Source organism: Zophobas morio, unplaced genomic scaffold (assembly GCF_036711695.1).
Source record: "Zophobas morio isolate AGI-343-1 ecotype UQ-CSIRO unplaced genomic scaffold, CSIRO_AGI_Zmor_V1 ptg000004l, whole genome shotgun sequence".
Classification (NCBI taxonomy): Eukaryota; Metazoa; Arthropoda; class Insecta; order Coleoptera; family Tenebrionidae; genus Zophobas; species Zophobas morio.
Genome location: NW_026972109.1, coordinates 17,507,627 through 17,528,314, shown reverse-complemented (window position 1 = coordinate 17,528,314; position 20,688 = coordinate 17,507,627). Strand labels below are relative to the sequence as shown.

At 30.7% G+C, this 20,688-nt stretch overlaps 1 protein-coding gene across 1 annotated transcript in view; it reads left to right on the top strand.

Annotated features, from left to right (window-relative positions):
* Window positions 1-20,007, top strand: part of LOC135143833 (uncharacterized) — a 218,298-nt gene extending 198,291 nt beyond the window's left edge. Inside the window, exon 3 of the mRNA XM_064075775.1 lies at window positions 18,644-20,007. Within this exon, the coding sequence (XP_063931845.1) occupies window positions 18,644-18,756 (113 nt within the window). The 3' untranslated portion in view covers window positions 18,757-20,007. The remainder of the gene's footprint in view (window positions 1-18,643) is intronic.
* Window positions 20,008-20,688: the final 681 nt, after the last annotated feature.

Below are 20,688 nucleotides of genomic sequence, written 5' to 3'. Positions count from 1 at the left end.
GCAACATTTCAAAACATTCGGATTAGCAGATTCAAAATTAAATTGCAAAATGTTGTTTTATAATTTTGATTTTTTTTCCAAAAATCTGGACGTTTCGGGTAAACACTCAATTCGGAGTCGTAAACTACATGTTTAGGACTATATTATTTTATACAATTTAAAACCCATTTACTATGTACAATTCTGAAGTGACGTCATCACATTAGTGGTGGGGATCATGAGATAAATTTTGGTTAGCGTTTTACCATCTACACGATATTCCTAATATAACTACAAAATTTCACAACAATCGGTCCAGTACTTTCGGAGATTCTCTGTCTAATAAAAATCCGGGACGGCAGACAGACGGACAGACGGACGGACAGACGGACAGACGGACAGACGGACAGACAGACGGAAATGGGAGACCTATTTCTTCGTCTTCTTGGGGTCATGAAAGATCGAGAAAACGTATAAAAGTAGAGAGTCGGCCGACGGATCGATTACAATACTTCCTTTGCTTACGCTCGGGAAGTAAAAATGTGTCTCAAAAAAAATTAATGAATGAGTCAATTTATTTTAGTAATTACATCAGGAATCTACTTTCCAGAAAATTTGGAAATACAATACTCTTACTATTAGTATTCGACTGCACCTACCCAAATTAATATATGCCCTTGCAAAATTTTGTAAAGAAAAAAGTCATTTGAAGAATATGCATAGCGTGCTTCTTTATATTTATTTTAGTTTTTCGAAAAAACTGGAGATATTTCATTGCACTTCAGGCGGGAGGGAAGTTGTGTCTTCGACGAACACTAGTTATATACGTTGAAACAAACTCCATAATTCTATCCGATAATTTTGATATTTCCATAAAATATAGTAGCAATACAGATGTGAAAAATACTGGCCTGATTTTTATGAAATTTTGTGTCGTTAAAAAATTAAAGATAACTGAAATATCTTGACAACGTGGCCTCGAAACTTAAAAAACATTACATTCTTCGAAAATCCAAGAAAGGGTCAAACAGGGCTTGTAAAATATATAGGTTAGTTGGATTGAAAAACCTAATTTATACAAGCTGTTCCGAAAATGACGCACCAACTCTATGACACGTTGTTAAGGACCATTTAAGGAGCAGAGAAAAAATAACTAGTTTAAAAAAACCGTTTTTCCAAATGTAAAAGTTCCCTTCAAAGTTTTTTTTTTTTTGGAATTTTTACCATTTTTTAATTCACTACTTGGTGTTGGGTATCTGAAAGCGATGGGACTTTTATTATCCAAAATAATTTTTGAGGCATCTTGTCTTTATTCACAGATTTTTTAGAACATTACACAAAACTTAAAAATTATTTAGGATGAATCTGACAACAGTGACTAAATTTTCATGCTTTTGGATCTACCTGTAATTTTTTGATTTAACAATTTTTGGGTTTTCCAATTTTTCGATTCATTGTTTTTTTTCGATTATCAAGTTCCACGATTTTTAGTTTTTCAATCTTTCACTTTTACGTTTTTTCAGTTTCAATGTTGTTTTTTCGTTTCTTCGGTTTGTAATTTTTTGATTTTCCACTTGTTCAATTTTGCAATTTCTCGTTCGTTCGGGTTTTCAATTTTTCAATTTTTTCCAATTGTTTAGTTTAGTTAAATGGAAAAATTGCAAAAAAGTACAAAATGAGAATTTTGAAAAATCTAAAAATTGAAAATCAAGAACTGGAGAAATTGAAGAAACGAAAAATTGAAAAATCGATGAAACAAAAATTGAGAAACTTCAAAATAGAAAAAGTCCAAAATCGAAAAAACTAAAATTAAATGAAATTAAAAATGGAGTAAATGGTTCTTCATTTTAATCAATACAATAAATTGTCTCATCATTTAAAGTTAAAAAATAAAAAAAACATTGTTAAATAATTTTGATTTATTTTTTCCTAAGATCTGGATGTCTAGGGCGAAAACTCAATTCTAATCTATGTAAATTTTGGAGATGACGTCATCCTTGTTGGTGGAGACGTTTATCCAAATTTTGGTTAGCATTTTACCATCTACACCATCTACATATTCCTAACACAAACATAAAATTTGACAACAATCGGTCCTAGAGTTTCGGAGATTATTTGTCTAATGTATATTCAGACAGACGTCAGACAAACAGATACCTATTTTTCGTACTCTAAAAGGGTTATGAAACGTCGAAGAAACACAAAAGTAGCCAGTCGTCCAAGGGACTTGATTACAATACTTCCTTAGCTTATGCTTGGGAAGTAAAAACAGTAAATGATCTCGTATAAATTAATAATAATGAGTCATTTTTTATCAACGTAGATCTAAAGTGGTAACTTTAACAACCGAATTTAGATAAGACATTAAAAAAATAAACTGCTTTCTATCCATTTTAATAGTCCAGGAACTTGCATTCGTTGAATACTAAATAAACTGATGTAAATCATAGAAATCTGACAATTCGAAACAATAACCTGATTTTAACCAGAATTACCAGTGTTGTTAATGTAAATCTGCGTACGAAATAGCAGAAAATGTTATCTTTGTGTACCATGGAAACTTAATTTAAAACGAAACTATATCTACCTGGTCCAGTTACTATTACTATAAAGAATACAGTAGTCGACAATAAACTTTCCTTTAGTTGATCAAAAAAAAAATTGGGCTTAATCCGGTAATTTCCGCGGTAGGAAGGCGGAGAATTTTTTCGGAATGAATCACCCCCATTCTAACAACATTAAAACAGCACCAGTGGTTTTGTAAGCTCTCGCATTTAGCCTCGAAATAACCCAAATGGCCGCCTTTTACCGTGGATATGAGCTTCCCGATGATTTTTTCCACCATTTCCCGACTTCTCTCCCCCAAATGTAATTCAAACCAGATTGCCGACTCCTCAATGAACCTCCCATCAAAGTGTTTGTCCCAGAGTTGGCTCTGTTCTGCATACCGTAAACTTTCTTATGTAGACTCGTGTGTCTGACTCTCGTGCCAACTTTTAAATTGATATTTCAATCCCTCCTCAACTCGCACTGTTTACAACGTGACGTGATGGATGGATTGTTAAAGTGAAAGGAAAGCGAAAAATTATCCCTTTTATGCTACCCCATTTCGATTTCGCGGAGTACTGTCGCGGAAAAGTGATCAGGCCATTTTTTTATTGGTCGCATTATGTCGAGTGACGTTAATTTTGTGTCATCCGCAGAATGATGGACACCGGAAAACACATCGATGAGTTCTGTGGTCGATACGAAAACGGCCGCTTTTCGACGCTTTTACTGCTTGAATTACGGTTATTTGTGGTAATGTGGGGTTAATGCGTTGTTTTAGTTTTCCGAAGCGGTTTTATTTCGGGGGGAGGTAGCTCTGCAGTTTCGTACTTTCTCATTGGGGTGAAAGCCGAAACTGGCGACTAAAAGCTTCTCATTCCGGGTAGTTTTTAACTTCTCCGATACGGAATTTATTAGAATGAAGTGAAATTTTAGATATGGCAATACCAACAATTTACCACATTTTCGAGATTCTCAACAAGTTTATGTGGTTTTCGACAATTTATAAACATGTATGAGTATACATTCTTTTTCAGAAAATTATCCACATTTCGTTATCATAGATATTAAATTAATTATGAAATATTTAAATAGATGGTTAAACAAAAACTTGAGATATTTTTTTAAGTCCTTATTATATATCGGGTGATTTTTTAAATTTCTGCTCTAGTGTAACTTAAACGGCTGACGCAACACTTATGATGGCTAACTACAGCATAAATTAAAAAAAAAAAATTACGGGATATTTCTTATCCATGATTTCATTCAAAAGTTGATGTATAACATTTTTCCCGAATTTTTATTTTCATTCAAAAAGTTATGTACAGCGTGAGCCAATAAGTGCGTTGTCAATATCTTAATTATTATTAGACAAAAAATTGCAACCAAAGTTGTACAAATAAGTACAGAGAGAGTATTGAATTGTAAAGTCGAAAAACTGACATTGAAAGATAGAAAAATTGAACAGTTAACAATCGAATAAGTGAAAAAATTTTAAAATCATAAAATTGAAATAGTGAAAAATTTTAAAAATCATAATTGGTATTATTTATTTAAAATGAAAACTAGAAAAAATGCAAATCAAAAATTGAAGAAACGAAAATTTGAAAAATCGAGAACCTGAAAAATCTAAATTTGTAAAACCGAAAAACTGAAAATTCCAAATACTGAAAAAAAGAAAGATTATAAAATCGGAACACTGAAAAATTGAAAAATTGAAAAATTAAGAAACTAAAAATTGCAAATCGAGAAATTAAAGGAATGAAAAATTGAAAATTTAAAGAAACGAAAATTTATGGAGTCGTCAAAAATGAAAAGTCGAACAAATGCAACACTGAAGGATCGTAAAATTAACAATTTAATTATCGAGAAATTGAAAAATTCAAAAGTTGAAATTTGAAAAACTCCGAAAAACTGAAAAAATAAAGAAAATAAAAAACCTAAACTAAACATTGCAAATTGAAAAATTGCAGAAACCTAAAAATTGAAAAACTCAAAAGTTGAAGAATCGAAAACTGAAAAATTTAAGCTTGAAACTCGAAAAATTGCAAATCGAAAAACTGAAGAAACAAAAAAAATAAAATTTGAAGAATAGGAAAATTCAAGTCAATAAAGCTGCGGAAGTGCTATTTACGCCAGTGATTTTGACTTTATAAGAGGTTATCAGAAAACAAAAATTATAAATTGGAAAATTGAAAAATCGAATAAATAAAAAAATTTTAAAATCCAATAATTAAAAAATGGAAAAATTCTAAAACCGTAAAATTAAAATAGTGAAAAATTTTAAAAACCATAATTGGTATTATTATATTTAAATTGAAAACTAGAAAAATTGCAAATAAAAAAATGAAGAAATAAAAATTTGAAAAATCGAGAACCTGAAAAATCTAAATTTGTTAAACCGAAAAATTGAAAACTCCAAATACTGTAAAAAAGAAAGATTATAAAGTCGGAACATTGAAAAATAGAAAAACTAAAAATAAAGAAAATAAAAACCGAAACGAAAAATTGGAAATCGAGAAATTAAAGGAATGAAAAATTGAAAATTTAAAGAAAGGAAAATTTATGGAGTCGTCAAAAATGAAAAGTCGAACAACTGCAACAAAAAAACAAAAATTGCAAAAACCTAAAAATTTAAAAACTCAAAAGTTGAAGAAGTGAAAACTGAAAAATTTAAGCTTGAAACTCGAACAATTGCAAATCGAAAATCGGAAGAAACAAAAAAAATTAAAAATTGAAGAATAGAAAAATTCAAGTCAAAAAAGCTGCGGAAGTGCTATTTACGGCAGTGATTTTGACTTTATAAGAAGTTATCATAAAAAAAAATATAAATTGGAAAATTGAAAAATCGAATAAATGAAAAAATGTTAAAATCCAATAACTGAAAAATGGAAAAATTCTAAAACCGTAAAATTGAAATAGTGAAAAATTTTAAAAACCATAGTTGGTATTATTATATTTAAAATGAAAACTAGAAAAATTGCAAATAAAAAAATGAAGAAATAAAAATTTGAAAAATCAAGAACCTGAAAAATCTAAATTTGTAAAACCGAATAATTGAAAACTCCAAATACTGAAAAAAAGAAGGATTATAAAATCGAAACATTCAAAAATCGAAAAATTGAAAAATAAAGAAAATAAAAACCGAAACGAAAAATTGGAAATCGAGAAATTAAAGGAATAAAAAATTGCAAATTTAAAGAAAGGAAAATTTATGGAGTCGTCAAAAATGAAAAGTCGAACAACTGCAACAAAAAAACAAAAATTGCAAAAACCTAAAAATTGAAAAACTCAAAAGTTGAAGAATTGAAAACTGAAAAATTTAAGCTTGAAACTCGAAAAATTGCAAATCGAAAAACTGAAGAAACAAAAAAAAGTTAAAAATTGAGGAATAGAAAAATTCAAGTTACGCCAATGGTTTTGATTTTATATGAGGTTATCACTTATCAGAAAACAAAAATCCCTGCCAAAAAAAATTGGGCAACGATGCAAAAAAATATCACCTTTTCATTGCGAATTTCTCATTCAATTTAGGTCGGAAACGAGCTTCCAGTATCATGTTGAACAGGTAAGAAGTTAGTTAATTTAGCAGTGTATTCCAGAACAAGTTGAATATCAAGAAAATTTACGTAAGAGGCAATTTCACGCGCTATGTGGTAAATTATATTCAAGATTTTGTCGTGTCGGGCTTAATTTAACGTTATATTCTTTTGCACTCTACATTAACTAGTTAAATATGTAATAAATAGCACTTTACAATCCTGCATTTACAAACTTTACTGGCGTATAATTCTGTTACTTTAAAACTATCGTTATTCTTTTATATTTATTGTAACAAAACAAACCTCCGGTTTTTTACTTTATTAAATGTGATTTAACAGAGAAAATAGGAAATACAAATTAATATTTTATTCAACATTCAATGGCCAAAACACTTAACTAACTTTTATTTAATTTATGTACAAAAAGATTTCATGTGTTTATTACCTAATAAATTATAATAAGCATTTACCTGCGTTGCAACTAATCTACCGTGCCTAGCTGCAATAAATACTAGTCTTATTGTTAGAAAAATAACAAACAACCTCACGATAAATTTTATAGTACGTTTTTTTACTAGAATTACCAACATATTACACAAATTAATTTCGAAATCAATGTTGCTGGAGGTCACATGCTATCGCTGAATAACTGAAAACTTTATAATTTAATTCATTGTTTTGTATACAGCGTCTAAAATAATAAACAAATCAGTGGAATAATATTTTAGTTATAGGGGTTGAAATAACCATAATATTTTGACTAAATTAATTTGCTACATTCTTGTAGATTAACAATATGCCAAGTTTAGTTCATCTTACAGTAGTTCTACTCCGCAATGTTAAAGATATTTAATTTAGTTTAATTTAAATTTCCAACTTATAGTAACACCAATCAAGATCTGAGCTAGTTTTAGCGTCCACCAATTAACTTCAAACTGGACGTTTCGTCTTACATTTGTCTTTCTCTTAACGTCATTGGTTTTCAGTCTTTTTAAAGCACTCTAACCTTTTATACCTATCTAACCGCACTGCCACTTTATTCTATTATTTGTTCACCCCAGACTCGAAAAACAATTGGTGAATCGATATTGTAAAACGAATCAAACAGTGCTTCACCACAATATACTGCTAATGCACGTTTTCCCGAGCTTTGTTTGCGGAAGCATTATTATTTTGCACTTTCGTGATTTCGTGTCCCACTAATCAAAATCCCAAACTAAATATCTGCTAAAAGCAGGCTACATTTGAATTACTGCGTAATCCATTTTTTGGGCGAGTTATGTTGTTAGTTTACGAGCGACAGTTAAGGGTGGAAATTCTCCCACGGTTTAATTGAGAGGTGGCGGCAATAAAATGTGTCACTTGATTGCTGGATTGATGCCATTTATACTACTGTCTCTCTAACATATAAGCCGCAATCGACAAAAAACGTCATAAAGTTGGTGCTAACTATAGGACGATTTTTTTGATGGCATGTTATTATGTTATTAAATACAGATAATAATCTTTATCCTTGTTCACCTATTTGTTTCATATGCTAATAATATTCTCTGTTAAAACTAGTATCTCTGTCCACATGTTTAATAGTTCCTGATATCAGTTTATCTCGACAATAAACTTGCTGTCTATGTTGCTATCCTCCCGGTTCGATTTATGGTTTTGCCGATTGTGGCTGATATAAACACCAAAGGTAATTCAACAAAATCAATAAATTCATGTTGCTACGTAAATAAATAAAAATATTACTATAGAATCAAAAATGACACAGAAGATGATCATAGTTTACATGATCTGTAGTACAGAAATATCAGCTTTACAGGAAATTAAATAAAGAGTAAAATCGTATGCGTATCACGACGTGATTGTCACAGTTATTAGAACTTTTACGGGACGCAAATAATATTCTTATTCTACGGAAAATACAGATCAGCGGTGTGCAGATTAAATAGTAAGAGATTTAAAATCATGTTTTTAAATAATACTAACAGAACAAGGTCCCAAAAGATTTTTTCTTTGCAGAAATAGATTCAGCAACTTCTGATTTAAAACGCCCAAATCAAAAGGGAAGCAATCGCTCTCTGATACTTTGTACCATTTTTAACAAACCTACTTGGTTGTTTTACGTGGTTCCATTTCTTGTCGATTTTCTCATACAGAGGCTTGCTTAACATAAAAAAATCATCTTAGATTAGTTTATCTGCTAAGCTTTTTAAGTTGCGTTAATTCTTTTTGAATTAAAAAAAAGTCCAGTTTTTACTTCCTGAGCGTAAGCACAGGAAGTATTGTAATCGAATCCGTCGGCCGAGCATGATAAATTTTAAATCAAAACATATTTACTTATCCCCTCCAAAAAATTGATGACGTCCGCTCAAAAGTTTGCTGAATAAATCCTATCTAAAATGTCCAAAATATGATGAGTCTACTTGTGATGTATCATTTCAGTAAAATTTTTTGGATTTGCTTATACAGAGACTCAAAAAAATTAATGAATTAATTTATTTTATTGATTTAATCAGGAACTACAAGACCGAATGCTTTGAAATCTTGGAGATGTTTTAAAGTTATCATAGGCATGGTGAATTTTTAATCAAAATGTATTTCCTCATCCCCCCCTAAATAATTGATAGTGCCACCCCAAAATTTTTCTGAAAAAATGCTATTTTAAATGTGCAAAGTATGATGAGTCTATACTTATGATTTATCACTGCATTAATATTTTTTAGATTTGCTTATACGGGGTGTACTCAAACCGAGTGAATTTATTTTATTGATTAAATCAAGAATTGCAAAACTGAATACTTTGAAATCTTGCAGACGTTTTAAAGTTATTGTAAGCATGATAACTTTTTAATCAAAACGTATAAATCCTTTCGAAACTATGCAAAATATGATGTCTATACTTGTTATTTCTCACTGCATTCATATTTTTTAGATTTGCTTATACAACACTGTTATCTTTAGTATTACACTGTACCAATCCAAGTTGATATACGTGTCCTTGCAAAAATGTTGATAACGTCATCACAAAATTGTGTAAAGAAAAAACTCAACTCGAAAATGCTGGATTTGTTTCACTGTATTTCAGAAGCGAGGGAAGTTCTGTCGAAACAACTTTCGACTAATTTGTTTATATAGTACTCCCTACAAATTATGCTACTTTATTTTTTTATGTGTCTACAAAGTATATTATAACTAAATGTCGAATACCCAGAATTTTTTCACCGTTTGACCAACAAAAAAAAGTTTTATTAATCGACTGTCTAATGTACCATTTTGAAATTTCGTTTTTATTTTACACTTGATGGAATTATTTTTGAAATGATTATATTTATTACGTACAGCTGGAATTTTTGGACCATTTATTTAATATAAGGTTACGATTTTTTTTATTAATTATAAGTTTCCGAATTATTTAAAATTCAGCGGAATTACTTTAAATATTTTCCCTAATTATGTGCAGTGAAAAAAAGTCAAACTAAAAGTTCCCTCATCTCTGAAGAATACCTAAGATCTCCTGACTATCAAAGTTTTTTTTTTTTTAATTTTTGTTTATTAAATTTCTGGGCTGACTTGACAATTCTAAAGAATTAAAAGAATATTAGAAGCAACAGAAATACCAGAACTAAATTTATTTTGAACATGAATTCTGGGAGGAAAATATCATAGAAATTTCGATTTACCTTTATTAGATTTTTTGAAACTATACTGAAAAACCAAAATAGTTCAGAAAACATTCTTAACATTTTTATTATTTTTTATTTTGTAGGATGTAGTAAAGAGAAAAAACTATTGTTTTATGTCGTTGACCAGTTTCGGTGCTTTTCCTTATTCATCTTCATTTCATGCTGTATGGAAATAAGTTTTGTTACATTTTACATACCCCTCAAGTCAACTTGCTTGTCTGTATAGAATGTCAGTTATTTGTAAATCCAAAGCTACTGAAGTGATTGTTGACAGAGTAATGACAAAACTAAAGTTTCTGTAAATAATAGATTTCTAAAAAGTTATTTTAAAATAATTTCTATAAATTAACAAAAAGTGCATCAATAGATCAGGTTTTTATATTTTTTCTTTTTTATTTTATCTTTTTCAATACATTGTAGTTTGAACTACCTCCTTGTTCAATTTGTTTTTATTCAAAATTAGCAGAAAACAAAAAATCGCAGAGGAACATGGGCTACCATAGAAGAAAGAAATATGGATGGTTATTACTTCTAGAGCGTAAGCTAAGGAAGTATTGTAATCCAGTCCATCGGGCCACTGGCTACTTTTATATTTCTCGACGTTTCCATCTGTCCGTCTGTCGTCTGCCGTTTGTCCGCATACATTCTTGTAAACTACCGGAGTGATTGTTGTCAAATTTTGAATGCATATTAGAAATATCGTGTAGATGGTAAAATGCTAACCAAAATTTGCTGGTCATTCCCACAAATATGATGCATCTCCAACTTTTACAATCGTAAATAAGTATTATTTAAATTTTATAAAATAACATACTCACACACTTGAAGTTTATGAATCCGTGTCGAGGTTTTACCCTAGCCATACAGATCTTCGTAAAACAATGAAAATTTTATAAAAGCATTTTACAAATTAATTTTGATATTGCAAAACCTTGCAAACATTATTATCGGAAACATGCTAATTCGTTAATCAAAATTTATCCGTGTATGATCCCCAAAAAACTGATGACATAATTTCAAAATTTAGCCAAATAAGTTCTATCGAAAATGTGCAAAATTGATGAGTCTATACCTGGGATTTATCATTCCCTTTATTTTTTTTTAGAATTACTTATACAGGGTGACTAAAAAAAATTAATGAATGGATCAATTTATTTTATTGATCAAATCAGAAACTGCAAAACCGAAAGCTTCGAAATCTTGCAGACACTTTAAGGTAGTCGTAACCATGGTAAATTTGTAATCAAAGTGTATCTCTATATCCCTTCCAAAAAATTGATGAGGTCATCTCCAAATTTCGCCGAATAAATTCAATCGAAAATGTACAAAATATTAAGTTTTTTCGACGTTCAAGGAATACGAAAATATAGATCTCTCGTTTCCGTCTGCCTGTCTGCCGTTTGTCCCGGTTTGCATCGATTTTTGTCAGACTATAATCTTCTAAATTACAGGATCGATTCTTGTCGAATTTTGTATGTATATTAGGAATATCGTGTAGATGGTAAAACGCTAACCAAAATTTGTCTGATCATTCCCATCACCAATGATATGAGGGCATCTTCAACTTTTACAATAGTAAATGTTCATAAATTTTATAAAATAACATATTCCTGCACTTGTAGTTTATGAATCCGTGTTGAGTTTTTACCCCAAATCAATCAATCAAAATTCTATACCATTTTACAATTTAACTTCGAAGTTTCAAAATTTACCCGTTTACTCCCCCAAAAATTGATGACGTCATCTTACAATGTTCCCGAATAAATGTTATTTGAAATCGTTTTACGATTATCGTAAGCATGGTAAATCATTAATCAAAATTTGTCCTTAAAAAAAAATCTAAAAACTTTACCAAATAAATCTAAAATATGCATTCTATTAAAAGTCTCTACTTGTGGTTTATCGATGCAATATATTTTTAGAATTACTTACACAGGGTGACTAAAAAAAATCGGTGAATGAAGCCCCATGTTTTATTGCACATCCCATTTTCTTGAAAATTTAAGGATACAGTACTGTTCTTAATAGTATTTCACTACACCCAGAGCTGTTCAGTACTTTAAGTACTTCAAGTACTTTACTTGAAGTACTTTTATATTTAGGTACTTGGTACTTGGTACTTGGAGTATTTCTAAAATGTACTTGAGTTTAGTACTTGATTTTGCCAAGTACTTTACTCCAAGTACTTCACTCAGTATTTTAAATACTCTTGAATTACTTGAAGTATGAAAGTGGAAATTTCAAATACTTTAGTCTCTATTTTACGAAGTTTTCACATCTCAAAATAGGGTCTGTTAAATACTTGAAGTTATTAATTCAATTATTTGATTAGATGTACTTTTATAGTAAAATCGTGTTTGTTTCCTGTGAGGTTATATTTTGATCTGTGATTGTGGATATCGTACATTTCATAGGTACTTGCATAATGCCGATAGATAGGTAGGTAAGAAAATTAATGTCATAAATATGTCATTTGAGAGTGGATACGACAGCAGAAGGGTCGGAGATCTGTGTAAAATTTTCAGCGATGTAAAGTTGTGAATATATGAATTTTGTCTTTTTTGTGTTTTGGTCTGGAACTTAACTTTGCGGGCAGTTTTTCAGTACCTTCCCGGTACCCCAAAGGGAATCGGGTTTGTTGACGTACCTGCTAAAGTGCAAGGTCGGATTTGAAAATATTTGAGAAATGATTCAGTACTCGTTCAAAAAGATATTTATTCTTTCATTAGTTTCTTAACCCCGCCGTGTATTTGTCAGTAAGAAGCCTGGTCAGGGCGGACAACACGGCAGGGGATTATCCCTTTTATTACAATAACAATAGCTGATGGGAGGTACATACTTTCATATTCGCCTCTTCCTCCTAGAACTTAAGGGGATGTTTGCTAAATGAAAACTGTCCGATTTTTAACTTTAACTGGAAAGCTGGTTGAGACTCAGGAAAGCTGGGGTGTAATTTATGACAGCCATAATCTTTGGAACAGTTCGGCACCCGCTTGTCGTGTATTATTGTTCGATTTTCGTTCGTCAACAGTCCAATTTTCATATACGAATTTATAAAAATGACCACAAGAAATTAATAAGAAATAAAAATCTGAATGTGTACAAAAATGAACTTCGAAAAATTAAGACAACAAATAGTAATACCAAACAATTATAATCTAATTGGGAAACTGATTGATTTACAACAAAAAAGCAGTCAGCCGAATAATTATAAATGCAGTTATTTTTCGGACACAAAACAATCACTTGCGCAACACTTAAAAAGATTTGTGGCAAGTGAAATAAAATCAATTTTAAGTGTCCAAATGGTTCTACTGAGTGTGTCCCTATACTGAAATGCAACGAGAAAATCACCAATTTCTGCATCAGTACGTACCTTTATGTCATGATATAATGCAAATTATAAAATAAACTAGAGACCAATAATTTGTTTCGTTTTTATTAATGCGTATTTATAAATATACCCAATTGTTTTACTTAAAACTAAGTACTTCAATTATTTGGATTACATATTTCAATTATAACTGGTTCCCTAGCTGGTTAGTATCGGCTAAGTTCAAACTAAAGAGGTATAGAAACTACCTGTGTATACTGAATGGTTATCCGGCTAATTATAAGGTTTATGGTAATCTTTTATTCAACAAAATAAAATTCTTTCAGGTAATACACTTTGATCTTTAACAAAAAGCCGAGAAGCAATAGGATTGGTGATTATATAAAGTAACAATAATAAAATTTCTATTAGTAAGATTGACTTACACTTTATGTAAGTGTATAAAAACAGCGGCGGGTCTAAAAAACAATAATATTTATATGTACAGAAATTAGGAAATAAAAGTATAATAATAGTAAAACTAATCAAATGATGATTAAACTGCATTTTTTGTTTGTAGTTTTAGTAGGTTTTTGACATAATAATTCTGATAAAAGTTTTTTCGACTTTTTCGTGGCTTTGAAAGTGGAATCTTCGACTTTCGTCCCATTTCAAAATTTACTCTTTATATATTTCAATGGTCACAACGAGTTCACTAACTACACTGAAGTAAATTTATGCAAAGATTAAATTTGTCACCGAAAAGATGTCGGAAGTAATAAATTATCCCATCGGTCCAAGAACGTTCGGTGGGTGTTATACCCCAATCCGAGAGAGACCGCAGCAAGAGACAGCAAATGGAACGAATAAAATAAAGCTTCAAACATGATCAGTTTTAAATCAAAATTATGAAGTTTTATAAATCGCGATTTTTTTCTTTTTTTTGAAATATCATAGTAAACACTTCAAAGAATGTCCATGACTTACTTTAATGTGAATTTTATAACTATGGTCGGCACAGTCGGACCTAATATTAGTGTGATTTCGAGCATATTTGCGATTTTATTAGAGCAAAACAGGTCATTTTTTCTCCAATTTTATAAGTTCCGGACACTAATAGCATATCAAAGATATTGTAAAAAAAAAAATTGGGTTCAGTTTCCAACTAGTTGTCTAGTATTTGTGAAACAAAATCTACTGTAAATTCACTGAAAACTAAACGGATAACATCACCTTAAACGCAATTTTATGTTAAATATTTTGCAGTTTAATTTTCTTTATCATGTTAGACACTCGTTTTTTACCAAATTTTCTTTTTTTGTTTATATATGGTTCAGCCATATAAACTTATTTGTTATTACTACTTATATTTTCTCACATTACAGTTTCAAATAATCTGTTAAATTGTATGAATTATTTGAACACCAACAATTTAAAAAGACGTAATGCAGAAAAACAATGATTTTAAAAGTCACACTAATTAGTGTCATTTATCTTTCCTGTGCGGATTTTATTTATTACCGTACAACAACTTTACGTATTACATTGCATCGCTTATTACATAAACCCAATATTGTTCAAACTGAAATATGTTTTGCGAAACTCGGCTCGTAGTACCAATGTTTCTTGTAATCCAGTTGATACGACCATAATTGTATGGTTTTGATGAGTACCGAATTGTACTTTGATATTGCTCGAAGGACCTTTGTTTTGTTGTGTGCGAAATAATAGACAGCGTTCGGTTTCGATGTTTAAATACAGGACGGTTACAGAAGTACTGAATTTACATTTGTATTTACAATATCAGGTAAAGATACCCAAAAGGGTCAGTAGCCGCTTCCGTAAATGGAACAAAATACATATTCACATTATAAAAAAATACAAAGTTAATGAAATTCGCGATTAGTTAGTATAATTGCCTAGATAAATACACCCCTACGAAATATTTTAACAATAATAAATTTAGTATACAGGGTGTTATTGAAAGGTACGTACAACAAAATTGACAGTTCTTCCAGAAGTCTAAGAAGCCTGAAAAACGTATTTTGTGTTATCAAAATTATAAAGGGAAAATTAACCACTATCCAACCTTTTTAGACGCTACTGAAGGATAAATAGGTAAAATTAATTTATTTTAGTAAATCCTAGTAACTGTGACAATAATAAAAAAATAAGAGACCCTTTTGTTTCTATAGAAACGAAAGATGACCTTTTTATCAGAGGCGTACAACGAATTTGGACATAAATTTTAATAATTTTTATCTCTAAAAGGAGAACACTTTTACCTGAACTTTTTTTTAATTTTAGCACTCATACTTCTAGATCAATTGCCGATTTTATTTTGTACGTACCTTTCAATAACACGCTGTATATGGACCTGAATTTTCGCAAAAGCCGTTGTTAGGCATTCCCTGAAGTCATTGTAGTTATCAGTTACTAATGTCATCTTCTTTGGGTTTTCAGGTAAAAATAAAAAATAAGCCAATCGAAAATGTAAAGGAAAATTTTGAAAGTATTGTGGCATTAGAGGAACAAAATTTTGTATAAATGGACGGAACAGCATTACGAACCTATTATTTGTGATTTGTCAGTGTAAAGTTACATACTTAGTTAGACAAACATTGTAGTGATTAGTATTTACTATTTAGTCACTGTAGTATTTAGGTTAATTTAATAATTTTTAGAATAGTAAATACGTAAGTGGTAGACAGATATATTCAGGAATATGGGGCATTCATTCCAAGAAAATTCTCAGCATTTTTGGTAACCGCAAAAGTAAAAAACGACTAATTACTTTGATCACCTTGATATTTTTCAAGAGTTATAGTTTTCGCTGAAAATGGACTCTCGTTTTAGGCAATTTATTTTTTATTTAAAAAATTCATACATTTTTTTTGAAAATGCAACATAGTGACTTAAACATTTTTATGTCACGAGCATGTATATGTATTTTTTTCTGAAAAATTTCACTTTCACAAATCCGGCCCTGTGCACTTTCACAATGGGTAATGATTAAGGGTGCTGTAAACTGCCCACAAACTTAAACACGGAACCGGTTCATAAAATTCATATATTTTTTACACAACTTTATTAAAAAATCAGAACGTTTTGGTGGTGAACCAAAATTCAAAATATTAAAAAAAGGCAACAGAAGCCTGAGAAAATACCATACAGCGCCGATGTTTTTGTTATAAATTAATAGTAAGCATACATAGACAACGCCGTCATGTATTTTATTTTAAATTTTAAATTAGAAATAGACGTTAATTTTGTCGAAGGCATTGTGTCAACAGAAAGATGTAAAAGTATTTCAAAAGAATATTGTTTATAAATAACATAGTATTATTAATAAGTGAGCTACCATTCTGCATTTAAGTTGATGCTTATGCAATTTTTTATGTGGTGAAATATGTATTATTGTATACTTAAATTCTGAGTATTAAAAAATTCAGTTCTAAAATATATTAAGCTTTTTTAAAAAAACAGGAAAAGTTATCTAATTCTACAGTATTTCAAATAATTAGAAAGTACTTGAAGCATTTTCAGTACTTCAAGTATTTGTAAGTACTTGAAGTATACCTCCAGTACTTCAAGTACTCGTAAGTACTTGAAGTAATGTACTTGGCTTGTACTTCAAGTACATCTGAAAAGTACTTGATACTTGAAATACTCTTACTGAAAGTAAGTACTTGGTAGTTTACTTGAACACTATTTCAAGTAGTACTTTGTACTTGGTACTTCAAGTACTTTTTTAGAGTACTTTGAACAGCTCTGACTACACCTATTCAAACTGTTTTCTTACCTGTACTTTAACAACCTACACATATATTATTTTTAGGGATCATCACAAAAAATAAAATTCTCAAAGTTAAATTTTATAACTGTACTTTAGGGGCAAGGGAAGTTCAGTCGAAATAACCTTCGACCAATTTTTTTACATTTCATGATGCATATGAATTCTTATTTTCATACTTTTCATCAAATGTTTATCTAATGAATTAAATTTTTGAAATTAAAACAAAAATTAAAACCTGATTTCAATAGCTTACTTGACAAACTGAAAACTAAATTAATCAACATCGTCATCTAAAACAGAATAATATTATGTTATTATCAAACGTATGTTTTGTATTAGGGAGCAGTACGGCTCAGATAGCCCCTAGCGCGGCACAGCGATAGTGCTCATGAAGCAACGCTGTCCGCAGTCACTTTGTGGATGGGTGGCTAAGATCGCCATACCTATCTGAGCGGCTCGGTGCGTCTCCCCCCTCGACACCCAATGGGTAAAAGAGGGTAACAGATTATATATATATATATATATATATATATATATATATATATGTTTTGTATTAAATGAGTAAGTAATGAATCATAATTATAGTTAATAAATTACAATGATTATTTTCTTTTATATAATCTAAAATATTATATAGAAAGCTCTTTTTATATGTATAAAATGTTTGTGTCATTTGATAAAAGCCGGCATTAAAATGGCGTGAATGAAATGGTACTGTAACCGAAGATGCTGATATTAATATCTTCTAGCATGAAATGAATAGTGTCCCTAGATTTGGGAATGTTAATTGGCGCCCTCTGGTGGAGAATTGTCACACTACGACCTGAAGCTTCAGTAGCCGATATCGATTTCAGAATTCGGTTTCGGGAGTTCTTTACCACAGTTGCGGATTTTTTAGGCTTATAATAAATGGCATGATATGAAGGTTGACATTTTTCTTCAGGATGCCTCCTATCTCAGAAGGCCATCCATTGCAGCATTTTCTTAAAAATGCATTTAAAATGGTCTAAAAAGTTGTTCTATATAAAGACTGAGGTCCCTGAAATCAGATTTGTTAATTCATAATTTATTTAGTACTCGAAATTTCCTCCAAATTTTTTGAAAAACGAATCTGACGTCCATATAAGGCTTCTCCGATGTCAAATGTCAATACTTGAGTGAATACTTTCGCAGCGATGGTCAATGTGCTATCTCCACCTTCGGGCGAATCGAGTTGATTCTTACACCAATTATATTATGAGCTGTTACTCTTAAAATCACTTAAGTGATTATCATCGAACATAGTAACAACCGTCCCGATTAAACCAACTTTCAAGCAAAAAGGGCTGTAGGAGGCCACAGACACACACGGACAAACAAAGGCTTCAAAGTTGTGACACCCCTCTTCTTACCTTGGGAGTTAGATAAATAATACAAAGTGGTCTCTTCATTACTTAATTATCTTAATTTTGATTTTTCTTCTTACAAAGAAGTTAACCAAGTTTCTGTATTTATGCGATTTCTGTGTCTTAATTTTTTATTTTCTGTTAGACACAATAATTTCACAAACCTTTAATAAAAATACAACTTGTACAAACATTAATAACTAAGATATTACTTCTTTTTTTTAAACATTACAACGTACTATGTCTGTGTTTACAACCTTCCTTTACAAATTGACCTTGCTGCGTTATTGTTGATTTCTTTATTTACCGAATTAATAACTTATTGCTTATTACAAAAAATGTTACTTTGGTTGTAAAAAATTTCCCTATCTAATGTTTGTATTTTTTTTTTGTTGCAGAGGACTGGGGCACCAAAACTTTCTGCTGTGCAGAGCCGGGCTGCAACGGGGCCTTCATGAAGTCATCCAGTCTTCTCCTGTTGTTGGTGTTGACAACCGCGGTGATCCACTGAGAGTTGTCGTTCGTTCGCAACAACTAGATAAGCACATTCCTGAATGATATTCTAAATCGTTTTCTATAGTCTTCCTCGTTCATAAGAAAGTTTTTTTCCTCCATTTCGGGTTCATTATTATTATCACACACACTCACGCGCGCGAGCATTGAAATGTTAATTCGTGGCCTGGGATGCTGGGGGTGGCTTGGAGTTGGAGATGTATAGGGCTCTTGGAATAACACGTAATTTTCAATTAGTGTTTACTGTTGATGTTTTCGTAGATATGGAAATTAGCTCAATGGTTTTGTCTTAATGAAAGCGAAAATGCAAATTTTTCACATAAAAGTAGTTAATGGGAGAGAAGCTCTGGCGGCTTTTGTTCCATACATCCATTTGCATTACGTTAGGGAAAATAGGCTTGAAGATGATTGATTCTTAGAATACGAGAATGTTAGTTGATGTCAGCGTAATTAACGTTCCTGTTCACCAGTTCGGCCCTATACGTCTCCTTCTGCGAAGAAACGAAGCGTACAAGAATATCACACATCATTTTCCAACAGCATCGGGGCCAGTTCAGCACTTTTGAATTAATCCACTTTTCACTTTTTCCACGTAACGAAACTTTCACAAAAGAGAGGTTTACTGGAAAAACTGAAACTTACCACTATTATAAAATGAGATGTTTTACTATTACTCTAGAAATAATATCGTAATTTAGGAATTAGCAAAGTACACATTCGTTAATATTGATATTAAAAAATAATCATCAAATAAAAAATTTATAAACTAAGTAAGAAGTAAGTAAGCTTTATTAATTAATTACAATCTATATATATTCTAAATAAATCACAAATTCTAAGTATAAGACAAAAAGACCCTCGGAACCAGGATTCTTTCCCCAACAATTCCTCGAATAATTTTATGCAAAATAATTCCATAACGCCTTGAAATGTGGCGGCGGAAAATCTTTATTTATGCACTGGAAAAACATGCACACGCGAAAAACTTGTTGATTATTTTAATTAAGTCTTAATCATCGTTTTTCCCGGAGCGGGTGCTTGTGTAATAGCCGGCAAAGAGAAGCGAGAAAAAGCACAAATTTTCACACAGGAGCACCTCACTGTATATATAATTAATTGTAACCGTTTAGGAACCATTTGTAAGTGCTTTCGTACAAAAATTATGTCACATGGTCATTGGTGTAACACGCTGTAACGATTTGTGTAACGACAAGAAAATGTTATTATAAATAAATCATCATAAACCAAACGAGTTTCTCTCTCATCCCTTCCTCCAAAACCAAACGCACATTGTGCCACTACGTTAATATTACACACAGTTACTTTTATGATGTAACAGAACAACTACTAAACTAAGAGTTTTGCTACCATTTTATGATAAATGTTACTCAAAAAATTCGTAACACTTTCGATTCAAATTCAGCTGCACAGACTTTATTCATGTACCTAAAATAGGTGCAAATTTCAATATTTTCGTTTTTAAATGCGTAATTGTGTAATTATTTTATTTTCGTATCACATATTCCTTTTTTATTAGGGTAGTCAGAACTAGATTTATCTAAGAATAGAACAGATGCAAGTTGCTTTCAATGTAATAAGTAAGTATGTACGAAATCTAAAATAAACATAAAAATGCCAAATTTATAACATTACTAACTCATAGGTTATAACCCATAACAAAATTCCAATTGTATTATTATCTGTGAATTTAAAAGGCAAAGCTGAATGCAGAAAAAAAAATTGTATTTAAATATTGTTCTAAAAATTTTAATTTCCTACTAGCACTGAGTAATGTTTTTATTACGTGTCTGCCTTGTATTAGAAAATGACTGACATCAACAAAATAATGGTTGTGAGAAAAGTATAGTAGATTCTTTCGGAAAACTTTCAACCCGTGGGAAATTCTTGATCTAAAACATCAATGTTGATG